The 12,973-nt window shown below is 45.2% G+C and overlaps 1 protein-coding gene across 2 annotated transcripts in view; it reads right to left on the bottom strand.

Moving 5' to 3' along the window:
- The window catches only part of GALK2 (galactokinase 2), a 170,480-nt gene that overhangs the window by 9,643 nt on the left and 147,864 nt on the right, over nucleotides 1–12,973 (bottom strand). For both annotated transcript variants that reach the window (XM_066592626.1, XM_066592627.1), the window contains one exon: nucleotides 7,144–7,345. In XM_066592626.1, coding sequence (XP_066448723.1) covers nucleotides 7,144–7,345 — 202 coding nt within the window. The remainder of the gene's footprint in view (nucleotides 1–7,143; nucleotides 7,346–12,973) is intronic.

Raw genomic sequence — 12,973 nt, 5'->3', positions numbered from 1 at the left:
CGACTCAGCCTTGACTGGGGAGCGGTGACACAGTCTTGCTGGGGAGCCAGAAAGCTGTCAAAGGCCTTAGACAGTGTTACCCTGCCTGTGCTGTACATGCTGCCTGATCTCTGCGCCTCCCCTGCTACCTGGCCCTCGGAACTGCGCCTTCGGCCACTAGCGCTGTTGGATGGGAATTTTACCATCAGCTTGTCCGCCAGGGTCCTGTGGTATAGCATCACTCTAGAACCCCTTTCCTCTTCGGGTATCAGAGTGGAAAGGTTCTCCTTATACCGTGGGTCGAGCAGTGTGTACACCCAGTAATCTGTAGTGGCCAGAATGCGTGTAACGCGAGGGTCACGAGAAAGGCATCCTAACATGAAGTCCGCCATGTGTGCCAGGGTACCTGTACGCAACACATGGAAGATCACTTTCAGGATCCTCCTCCTCCTCCTCAGGCCATACATGCTGAAAGGATGACAGGCAAGCAGCATGGGTACCCTCAGCAGTGGGCCAAGCTGTCTCTTCCCCCTCCTCCTCATTCTCCTCCTCCTCCTCAACGCACTGAGATATAGACAGGAGGGTGCTCTGACTATCCAGCGACATACTGTCTTCCCCCGGCTCTGTTTCCAAGCACAAAGGGTCTGCCTTTATGCTTTGCAGGGAACTTCTCAAGAGGCATAGCAGAGGAATGGTGACGCTAATGATTGCAGCATCCCCGCTCACCATCTGGGTAGACTCCTCAAAGTTTCCAAGGACCTGGCAGATGTCTGCCAACCAGGCCCACTCTTTTGTAAAGAATTGAGGAGGCTGACTCCCACTGCGCCGCCCATGTTGGAGTTGGTATTCCACTATAGCTCTACGCTGCTCATAGAGCCTGGCCAACATGTGGAGCGTAGAGTTCCACCGTGTGGGCACGTCGCACAGCAGTCGGAGCACTGGCAGATTAAACCGATGTTGCAGGGTGCGCAGAGCCGGCGCACCATTCCGAGCAGGTCTGACAAGCGTGGGTAGCTTTTCAGAAACCGCTGAACCACCAAATTAAAGACGTGGGCCAGCACGTGCGTGAGGCTGCTGAGCTGCAGAGCCGCCACCAGGTTACGGCCGTTGTCACACACGACCATGCCCGGTTGGAGGCTCAGCGGCGCAAGCCAGCGGTCGGTCTGCTCTGTCAGACCCTGCAGCAGTTCGTGGGCCGTGTGCCTCTTATCTCCTAAGCTGAGTAGTTTCAGCACGGCCTGCTGACGCTTGCCCACCGCTGTGCTGCCACGCCGCGCGACACCGACTGCTGCCGACGTGCTGCTGCTGCTGACACATCTTGATTGCGAGACAGAGGTTGCGGAGGAGGAGGAGGAGGAGGGTGGTTTAGTGGAGGAAGCATACACCGCCACAGATACCAGCACCGAGCTGGGGCCCGCAATTCTGGGGGTGGGTAGGACGTGAGCGGTCCCAGGCTCTGACTCTGTCCCAGCCTTCACTAAATTCACCCAATGTGCCGTCAGGGAGATATAGTGGCCCTGCCCGCCTGTGCTTGTCCACGTGTCCGTTGTTAAGTGGACCTTGGCAGTAACCGCGTTGGTGAGGGCGCGTACAATGTTGCGGGAGACGTGGTCGTGCAGGGCTGGGACGGCACATCGGGAAAAGTAGTGGCGACTGGGAACTGAGTAGTGCGGGGCCGCCGCCGCCATCATACCTTTGAAAGCCTCCGTTTCCACAACCCTATACGGCAGCATCTCCAGGCTGATAAATTTGGCTATGTGCACGTTTAACGCTTGAGCGTGCGGGTGTGTGGTGGCGTACTTGCGCTTGCGCTCCAACACTTGCGCTAGCGACGGCTGGACGGTGCGCTGACAAACATTGGTGGATGGGGCCGAGGACAGCGGAGGTGAGGGTGTGGGTGCAGGCCAGGAGACGGTAGTGGCTGTGTCCTGAGAGGGGGGTTGGATCTCAGTGGCAGGTTGGGGCACAGGGGGAGAGTCAGCGGTGCAAACCCGGAGGCGGTGAATGGCCTTCGTCCCACCTTGTGGGGTACTTGGCCATCATATGTCTGCGCATGCTGGTGGTGGTGAGGCTGGTGGTGGTGGCTCCCCGGCTGATCTTGGCGCGACACAGGTTGCACACCACTGTTCGTCGGTCGTCTGCACTCTCAGTGAAAAACTGCCAGACCTTTGAGCACCTCGGCCTCTGCAGGGTGGCATGGCGCGAGGGGGCGCTTTGGGAAACAGTTGGTGGATTATTCGGTCTGGCCCTGCCTCTACCCCTGGACACCGCACTGCCTCTTCCAACCTGCCCTGCTGCTGCCCTTGCCTCCCCCTCTGAAGACCTCTCCTCAGTAGGCATAGCAAACCAGGTGGGGTCAGTCACCTCATCGTCCTGCTGCTCTTCCTCCGAATCCTCTGTGCGCTCCTCCCTCGGACTTTCTGCCCTTACTACTACCTCACTGATAGACAACTGTGTCTCATCGTCATCGTCCTTCTCACCCACTGAAAGCTCTTGAGACAGTTGCCGGAAGTCCCCAGCCTCATCCCCCGGACCCTGGGAACTTTCCAAAGGTTGGGCATCGGTCACGACAAACTCCTCCAGTGGGAGAGGATTCGGAACCATTGCTGCCCATTCTGGGCAGGGGCCCGAGAACAGTTCCTGGGAGTCTGCCTGCTCCTCAGAATGTGTCATTGTAATGGAGTGAGGAGGCTGGGAGGAAGGAGGAGCAGCAGCCAGAGGATTCAGAGTTGCAGCAGTGGACGGCGCAGAACTTCTGGGTGTTCGATAGATTGCTGGATGCACTTTCTGCCATCCACGACAGGACCTGCTCACACTGCTCATTTTCTAATAAAGGTCTACCGCGTGGACCCATTAATTGTGAGATGAATGTGGGGATGCCAGAAACGTGCCTTTCTCCTAATCCCGCAGCAGTCGGCTGCGATACACCTGGATCAGGAGCTCGGCCTGTGCCCACACCCTGACTTGGGCCTCCGCGTCCTCGGCCGCGTCCACGTCCTCTAGGCCTACCCCTACCCCTCAGCATGGTGTATTACCAGTAGTGCAGAAACAGAACGCTGTAATTAAATGTGCAGCTTATTGGCCTGTGGTTGGAGGCTGACTTCGCTTACGGAACGCACAGCAGAGCCAGGAAAGAATTTTGCGCAAGCCTGCTGTAACACTTAGCTGGCTGCGTATGAATTAGGACAACTACCCCCAGCAGAGACCCAGTACACTGAGGACGGTCACAGGCAGCCCAAATAGATTTTTTTTCCCAAATGTTTTTGGAAAGGCCCACTGCCTATATACACTAAATATGTCTTCTGTCCCTGCCGCACCACTACTGGCCCTGGACAATGTAAAATTACTGCAGGACGCAATGCTCTGCACGGCCGATATACAAAAAAAAAAAAAAGTGTAAAACTGCAAAAAGCAGCCTCCACACTACTGCACACAGTTAGATGTGGCCCTAAGAAGGACCGTTGGGGTTCTTGAAGCCTAAAATAACTCCTAACACTCTCCCTATAGCAACTCCAGCAAGACAGCACTTTCCTTGAACTATGTCAGAATGCATCTGTGGCGAGCCGCGGGAGGGTCCGATTTATATACTCGGGTGACACCTGATCTCGCCAGCCACTCACTGCAGGGGGGTGGTATAGGGCTTGAACGTCGCAGGGGGAAGTTGTAATGCCTTCCCTGTCTTTCTATTGGCCAGAAAAGCGCGCTAACGTCTCAGAGATGAAAGTGAAAGTAACTCGAACATCGCGTGGTGCTCGTTTCGAGTAACGAGCATCTCGAACACGCTAATACTCGAACGAGCATCAAGGTCGGACGAGTACGCTCATCTCTAATAATATTATGCCAGTTATGAACATATCATCCACTAACACACAATCAACCACTAGGCCCATAAAAAAGGTACCATAATGAAAATGCAACCACACAGTCACTTGCCAGGAGCATTGTGTATTAGTGATGAGCGAGCATACTCGTTAAGGCGATTTACTCGAGAGAGCATCACCTTTTTCAAGTACCTGCTGGCTCGTCCCTGAAGATTCGGGGGGCGGCGCATGGGAGCGGGGTGGAGAGTGAGAGAGATCTCTCTCTCCCGATCCCCTCCGCAACCCCGCCGAATCTTCAGGAACGAGCCAGCAGGTACTCGAAAAAAGCAATGCTCTCTCGAGTAAATCGCCTTAACGAGTATGCTCGCTCATCTCGATTGTGTATACATATTAAGGGTCCTCTCACACATGAACATGGCAAAGAGTCGCAATTTTACTTTCACTTTTGGCTACAGCTCCCTGTGGCTGACAGTGTGTTTTAGCACACCCCATCATTGCAATGGATGATGAGGTGCACTAAACAGTCAAAGATAGAGCAGAAAGCACCTTCCAGCGCTGCGATCGAACGCATGTCTGTGAGACCCCATTTATTTTAATGCGAGCGGTATACCGTGATTAATGCGATGTGTGAGAGAGGCCTTGGCAGCGTTGCATTCCATGTCTGCACTCAAAACAATTACTACAAAGTGAGACTACAAATAAGGAGAAAAAAGTTTAATGCTTTTTGCAAAGTCTTCTCCAATTTCAGAGCACTTTCCCTAGCACTGAACTAGTCTCACTGAGTATTGTCCTTACACAACAACAGCAAGCTCAAACTATAAGTTCTTCAAGCAAAAAGAATTTTTTGGCCCATATGGTGTATTTTCTTGGTTAAATACCTCAAGAGTCTCCTAAATGGTTACCATGAACAAACTTATGCTCATTAGCAAAGGTGCAAATCACTTAAAGGAGATGTCCCGCGCCGAAACGGGTTTTTTTTTTTTTAAACCCCCCCCCCGTTCGGCGCGAGACAACCCCGATGCAGGGGTTAAAAAAACAAACCGGGTAGTACTTACCCGAATCCCGGCGGTCCGGCGTCTTCATACTCACCTGCTGAAGATGGCCGCCGGGATCCTCTGTCTTCGTGGACCGCAGCTCTTCTGTGCGGTCCACTGCCGATTCCAGCCTCCTGATTGGCTGGAATCGGCACGTGACGGGGCGGAGCTACACGGAGCCGCTCTCTGGCACGAGCGGCTCCATAGAAGACTGCTGAAGACCCGGACTGCGCAAGCGCGGCTAATTTGGCCATCGGAGGCCAAAAATTAGTCGGCTCCATGGAGACGAGGACGCTAGCAACGGAGCAGGTAAGTATAAAACTTTTTATAACTTCTGTATGGCTCATAATTAATGCACAATGTACATTACAAAGTGCATTATTATGGCCATGCAGAAGTGTATAGACCCACTTGCTGCCTCGGGACATCTCCTTTAATTTACCTAAAATGATGTTTTTGTGCAAAAAAGTATGGGCCATTGCCTGTTGTTATATTAAAGGGGTTGTCCCGCGCCGAAACGGGTTTTTTTTTTTTTTAAACCCCCCCCCCGTTCGGCGCGAGACAACCCCGATGCAGGGGTTAAAAAAACCACCCGCACAGCGCTTACCTGAATCCCGGCGGTCCGGCGTCTTCATACTCACCTGCTGAAGATGGCCGCCGGGATCCTCTGTCTTCATGGACCGCAGGGCTTCTGTGCGGTCCATTGCCAATTCCAGCCTCCTGATTGGCTGGAATCGGCACGTGACGGGGCGGAGCTACACGGAGCTACACGGAGCCCCATTCAGAAAAGAAGAAGACCCGGACTGCGCAAGCGCGGCTAATTTGGCCATCGGAGGGCGAAAATTAGTCGGCACCATGGAGACGAGGACGCCAGCAACGGAGCAGGTAAGTATAAAACTTTTTATAACTTCTGTATGGCTCATAATTAATGCACAATGTACATTACAAAGTGCATTATTATGGCCATGCAGAAGTGTATAGACCCACTTGCTGCCTCGGGACAACCCCTTTAAGTCTCTAGCAACATATAGACAGCAGATTATTCTGAAAAGTCCTCCAAAAATGTGTGTGTACACTTTAATGACACCAGTTTGTTGTAATCCTTAGACTTTTTGACCACAGATTGTCACTTTAAATCATACCTGAGTTTTTAACATTTTTTTCTAAAATATAACAGGTTCTCCTTACTCACTCATGTGCTGCTGTTTGCACCCTGTTTCAGGTCTGTAAGTTCTGATTTTCAAATGGTTTTCCCCATTTTTCTTTTGCTCGGCTGTATGCAATCTACTTTCAGGCAGAGGGCATATGCATTAAGCCTACCATTCTGCCAGTAGTTCACTGTTCTGACTTCCTTGCCCTTACTTACCATGCTGCATTGTAGTGTCTCTGGTCCAATCAGCATGGAGGCAGTATATGAATGTGCATCTCTCTCTGTCTTCCCAGGATGATCAAACATTGTCAATTTGGCAGTTGTCAAAAAATTGACATGGCTTAGCTGAGGTGCGTGGATGTACATAGCCTAACCGTTTGCTGTTATTCTATGCCAGAAACTGGTGTAAATTATAGCATAACACTATGTCACCCATGAGGAAATTTACACTGCCTATTTGTGGTGTATGTATGACCCAAGATGCACTAAATTTATTAGATCCTCTAAATAGATTTGGTGCATCTTTCTCCAGAGAGCTTCAGATTAAAGATCAGCATGTGAAATGCTGGCGTTAATAAAGTCCTCTCAAGGACATTTAATAAAAGATGATCCAGAATTGTTTCATGAGTAACAGAATTTGTTACAAAAGGGGACATGACAGGAGAGCCACCAGGTCCTCTCTAACAGCATTTTATTTTTTGGGAACAACAGATATTTCAGGTATTCGCGTTAATATTTGTAGCTCATGCTGTGAAACTATCTAAAAAACTGAATTTTCCTATTTCATTGATTTTTTACATTATTTTTGCAATTATGTCATTTAGACTTTAAAATCTACAAACTTCTGGTAATTCCATATAAATTGCATATACCTTAAACAGAAATATATCAGAGTTATTGTATGTGTTTTACAGAAAGAACATGTGCTTAAAAGATTTAAATTGTGGTTAACCTCAAAGAATATAACTTTCTAACATTTAACCATTTACTCCCATGGAGTATTGTACAGCACTAAAATGACCTGCCAATAAAAAGAAATTAGTCAGTATCTAACTGTGGCGCCAAAGAGGTTGATATTGTGGTAACCAATGTCATTACTTCATCATCTAATCAAACAGGAAGCCAAAAGCATTTTTTCAGTGTAGTTGTCAAAACTTACAGACAGATGTCCACCAGCTGATCTAGTTCAGAGCAGCTGCATTCGTACATGTCTCTGCAGCTCACATGGCTCTGGTTCATGAGGTCTCCCAGCAGCTGGACAGCATTGGCAGGTGTCTCATCACAAACTTTCTTAAAAGCCAGAACTCTTGCGGCCTCGCTATACACGTGCTTAGCTCTCTGGTGTAGTTTGAAGGTGGACACTAGAAAAAGAAACGATGTATGATATATGAAAGTGTAGACGAGTACTAGACTATATTTCTTTCTAATCAACAGGTTTATAGTGATCCTTAAGTTCTAATGACCCCAGGTTACAATATTTCCAACAAACAATGGTTTCTCTCAGGCCACTGTAACTTAAAACCACATTCAGTATATGACAGACAGTGCACTTTGCTGGACAATTCACCCAATCAGCATGCTCATTTCAATGGTAAACTACTCATATTGTTGAAGTGCATGCATTGACTGGCTGTGTAGTAGAACCTCTCTATTGTACCGGGTGGTACTGCAGGTACAGTACTGCTCTTGACCTTTGTTACGCCGGGCGCACACCTTCCGTGTGTGCAAGTTGCGTCCAAGAGGTTCACACGCAACTCGCATCAGACACCTGTTCGTTTGCTATCCAATATACGGCTGTTCCCCACATGCATGTCTTAATTCTTGTCCTTAATACATACAAGAATGGGACACTGATTGAAAAATCAGCAGTGTGCATAGCTCCATAGGCTGTCTGTGAATTAACACGGACAACACACTGACACAAATACACTAGTATGCTGGAGGATGAGGTGCTCCTGTGGACACCAGGTAAGAGTGGCTCTTGTTTTTTTTTGGTGAATTGCGTATTCTGTACAGGACCCTCAGGAAGCTCCTATCATCACTATTGGGAAGGATTTACAGCTTCCAGAAGCTCTTTCTGAATTCTATTTGTGAGGACTTACAGTATTTTATCCATATTAGTTATTTGCTTACTTTTCTTTAATGCTCTTTTTGTATTACTTTTAGAGATTTCAGTAGCAATTATCAGTTTTCCATAGTTATGGTTTCAACTTATTTCAACATTCTAAGGTCGTCCCAGGAACCAATTTTGAACCTTTCAAATAAGTAATTCTGCTTTTCCCAACAGCTGTTACCCGATACAGGTGCCACAGTCTTGATATACCCATGGCCCGTCCTTTGCTTGTTCAGAAGTAAAGATAAAATACTGTATTTGATCCTCACATGGTCACTTGATTTAATTTTCTAACAGAAAATGGATTGTGAGTATTATCGTGCTTTTTTTGAATACAAACTATATATTGATCAATGCATCCTGAGAGGACAGTAGTGCTGGCAGCATGTTAATAAATTGAGTTTTTCCAAAATCATGCTCAACTGTACTCCTAAGAGAATCCTATTGAAAAGTTATATATCCTGGTGAAACTCGACTGCCATTGCTTGTAGCTAGACCACAGAATTGCTTACATTAGTCATCCTACCGTCTTGAATATCAGCAAGGAACTCACTTGATTACTTGAGGTAATCCTTATTATTTTAAAACACTGTGTGATACTCTGAAAACAACAATGCCACATTCATGGAATCCTATATAGCTTTAAAGTTTTACAATACCCCATGACCTTTACAACTACAGTTTTTATAGATAGTCAGAACTAGGGGGTAAATTTACATAGACCGGCTTTTTATTTGCCGCTTTCAATAAAGAGTGCCCTGGAGTTAAGCGTGCCAAGTTTATTAAGAAGCACACGCCTCTTAATAAACTTGGCTCATGTCTGGCCAGTTTCTGTGCCAGAGTGAAATGTATGCCAGCTACAAGCTGGTGTAGATTTCCACTTTAATCTACGCCAGTTTCTGGCGTACATTATAGTAAAATTGAGTGCCTTGAGAGGCCATGACCCATTTTTGCCAAGTCCTGCCTACTTTTAATTTTTTTTTTTACATACACGGGTTGTTAAAAGTTCATCCTAGGGGTTTAACATAAAGGTGAACCGCTATCAAATCTGGTGGAGGTGCAGTTTTTACAAGTCATCACACAAATTCAGAAAAGTCACATAATCCCTTTGCAGTATTGTGCTAATATTTTACTGGAAAGGAACAATAATTAAATATGAAAATTCTTTTTAACTAATGTAACCATTTAAAGTATTCGCCACATTTAAAAAATGTCCGCCCTTAAAGGAAGTCTGTCAGATCCTATGAGCCCCATAAACTAAAAGTTTTTGGGCTCAAAGTATGAAAAGGTGCATGTTTAGGTTGCATTTGAAGCTTTCGAACGTGGGGGAGAGTCATATTGATTTCCAGAGCATGGGAAAGCAGAAGAGAAATCTTGGAAAGGATTGTGTGAGGACAGAACATTATGTATTCTGGACAGTCTTGTATCTCATTGTTACTGAATTCGCTGGGTAACAGTAAGTCAGTGAAGGGACTGGCACAGGTGGAACGATGAGAGAGGTACATTCACCAGGCAGCAGAGTTAGGTGTGGATTGGAGGGATGCAAGAGTGTTGGATGGCAGACCACAGATAAGAATGTTACAGTGATCTAGATAAGAAAATCCAATAGAATTTTTGTGGACTTGAGAACAGAGCATATTTGAGAAATGTTTTTGAGTTTGAGAAGACAGGAAGCTATGGACTTGAAGTAGCGGTTTGAAGGCAGGTGGAATCAAAGTTTAACCCACGGGAGCAAACTGTAAGACTGGGGATGTGTGGAACTATAAACTGTGATAGATAGGTCTGTTTGGGGGGTTCAGTGACATGAGGGAAAAATTATGACTTTGGTTCTCTCCATGTTGAAGCAGGATACAGCTGATAGGAATTCTGGATAGCAAAGAGCGGAAAAGGTAAATGTGAGTGCTATAATCATAAAAGTATTACTTTAACCCCTTAGTGAACAAACCGGTTTGTGCCTTAATGCCCAGGCCAAATTTTGGAAATCTGACACGTGTCATGTCCACGACGGACACATGACACGTGGTAAATGGAGTCAATGAAAGTCAATGGACTTTCATTCATCCATGCACATGTGCATATATAGATCTGCAAGAGAAATAAATCACAGCATGTTCCATTTCTCTGCACAACACGTAGCGCAAGCCCTATATATTTGTATAGGCTGTGTATGATACGCTGTCCATACGCAATACATTGCTTATGGGCAGCGTTTTCATATGCATCCCTGCTCTGAAACAAAGCAGGAAATTAAAAAAGAAAAAAAAAAAAGAAGTCACACGGGCATGCGCAGTGCACATGCAGCCATAAGCTGTCACTGAGGGCCCTCTGCTGGCAGAGCGTATGTTTGTAAAATAGGTTTAACACTGCGGGCAAACCTGCAGCGTTTTACGCCTACACCCATGTACGGGTAAATGAGCTCTTACATAGAATAGCTCTGCAAAGGTTTTGCATATCCAAGTGATTCTGACATTGTTTTTTCGCCACATGTTGTACTTCATTTAGGTGGTAAAATAGAACAATAGAATTTAATACTTATTAAAAGTGCAAATTTTTTTTTTCAGGAGTTAATGCAACTTAGAGGAGAAATAATAAAATGTCATGTTTGTAAATATTTCATTTTAACCCCTTAAGGACGTGGCTCTCAACCCCTCTCCCCCACCCTCATTTCCGTGTTTTCTTTTATTTATCCATCGACGTCGCTATTTGAGGACTTGTTTTTTGTGGGACGAGTTGTATTTTTCAATGGTGCTATTTAATGTACCATATAATGTACTGAAAATTTTAAAAAAATTCTAAGTGGAGAAAAATGGGGAAAAAAAATTCCGCCATCTTTGGGTGTGTCTTGTTTCTATGGCGGACACACTGCAACAAAAATGACATAACTTTATTCTATGGGTCAATATGATTACGACGATACCAAATTTGTTTTATTTTATTTTTTTGCTGTACTACTCTATTTTTTTCAAAGATATTTAATTTATTTAACCCTATCCAATCCACTGTCTGACCTCTGAAGACATTATGATTTAAGGCTGTACAGCTCTGATGTTGGAAGACATCCATCTGGGTTCTCTTACTGTATATTGCCAGCCTCTCTGCTGTCGGAGCTTATCCAACGTGTCACCTTATGCAGTACTGGCTTTAGCCAGCATATAGCGCCGTTGTATAACAGCAGAAAAAGAGTAAGTCCCCTTGGAAAACCAGGATACAAATTTAATTGGAAAGGGTTAAATTATTTTTTGGCGCCATCGTCTTGACAGCCATAAATTTTTTATTTTTCTATTGACAGTTGTGCGAGAGCTCATTTTTTTGTGTAATATCCTGCAGTTTCTATTGTAATCATTTTGGAGTACATGCAACTTTTTGATTGATTTTTATTACATTTTTTTCTCGGAGACTGAGTGACTAAAAAAGCACAACTCTGAGGTTATTTTTTTTTTCTGTTGACGTCTAACGTGCAGGGTATATAATGCATTAGTTTAATAGATTGGACTTTTACGGACACAGTGATACCAAATATGTGTTTCGGTTTTGTTATTTTCAATTCTTTTATTATAACTAAGGCAATGTATGGAACCCTTTTACAGAAACATTAAGAAGTAAGTAAAGTGGGTCTAGTGGAGTTAATTGGCGCAATATGTTTATAACTTTAGTACAATCTGTGATTAAAATATATACATTCAAATGATATAGAAAGGAGACCCCAAATGTTGAACAACAACTATGAGGAATTGATAGGTTAAATTTGTGCAAGAACTTTAGTGTATGATACCAATGCATCATCACTTAGTATTGGTTTTCAGATGATTGGTGATATCAGTATAGCAGAATACTCCAAATGGAAACTACTGCCTGCACATTGTTGAAGTGCTTTATGAGGGAACCAGGAAAGAGTTTAGTTTGTCTGAGATATGCAACATAAACATATTTAATTACATCAGGTAAGCTAAACCTCCCTGTGACACAGCTGTCGACAGAACTAAATTATGGAACTGGGATTTTCTAAAAAGCAATGAAGACATTTTGGAAGATTTGTCATTTTCAGATGTATCCACTTAATCAGCAGGTTCTTTAGTTCTTGAAGTAGAAATTTAAGTGATACAGCATTACCGGGTTAGGCGAGTCCTGAGATACCTGATGCTTGAGGACTACCAAGTGCAGTAGTATTTTGTTGGAGGATATAAAGACGAATGGGTAAAGTAATGACTAGTGTGTCAGTTTTGACTATGTTAATTTTTTAACTTGATATTCAGCCAAATTTTTGTATTACTTTGTGAAAGATTGGGAAAGAGACCAAGGTTTGGGTGACTGTGAGAAACACTGTACATCATTAGCATATACAGTAATGTTCACTTAAATTCTCTTTCACAATCCTATACACCACCTATAACAAAAAACAGACATATCGCCACAGTTAGAGGAACAATGCAGAGGGGGGAAAATAAAAGGGCATCAGGAACATAATATATAAGGAATATTGTGGAAGTGGTCTGAGTAAGGGTAACTACTAGAGATGAGCGAGTACCACAATGCTCGGGTGCTCGTTATTCGAGCTTTTCGTAATATTCAAGAGCTCTATTCGAGTAACGAACCCCATTGAAGTTAATGAAAGACCCAAGCATTTTTGCAATGGACCCGCCAGGTGCCGAGCTTTTTTTTTCTCTTTCTCTCTCTCTCAACCAGATACTGCTGTAGACGTGCGCACGCTGGTACGTCACAGCAGGAAGTGGTAATACGGGGAGGGGCCATAAAAGTTTCTCGAACACGGTGTGGTGCTTGCTCGAGTAACAAGCACCATCGAGTATGCTACTACTGGAACGAGCATCAAGCTTGGACGAGCATGATCTTTAGTAACTACTGAAGTGGGACTATGATA

The sequence above is a fragment of the Eleutherodactylus coqui genome, chromosome 2, assembly GCF_035609145.1.
Source record: "Eleutherodactylus coqui strain aEleCoq1 chromosome 2, aEleCoq1.hap1, whole genome shotgun sequence".
Taxonomy (NCBI): domain Eukaryota; kingdom Metazoa; phylum Chordata; class Amphibia; order Anura; family Eleutherodactylidae; genus Eleutherodactylus; species Eleutherodactylus coqui.
The sequence above is the reverse complement of the archived record's forward strand: the minus strand, read 5'-3'. Positions and strand labels throughout refer to the sequence as shown.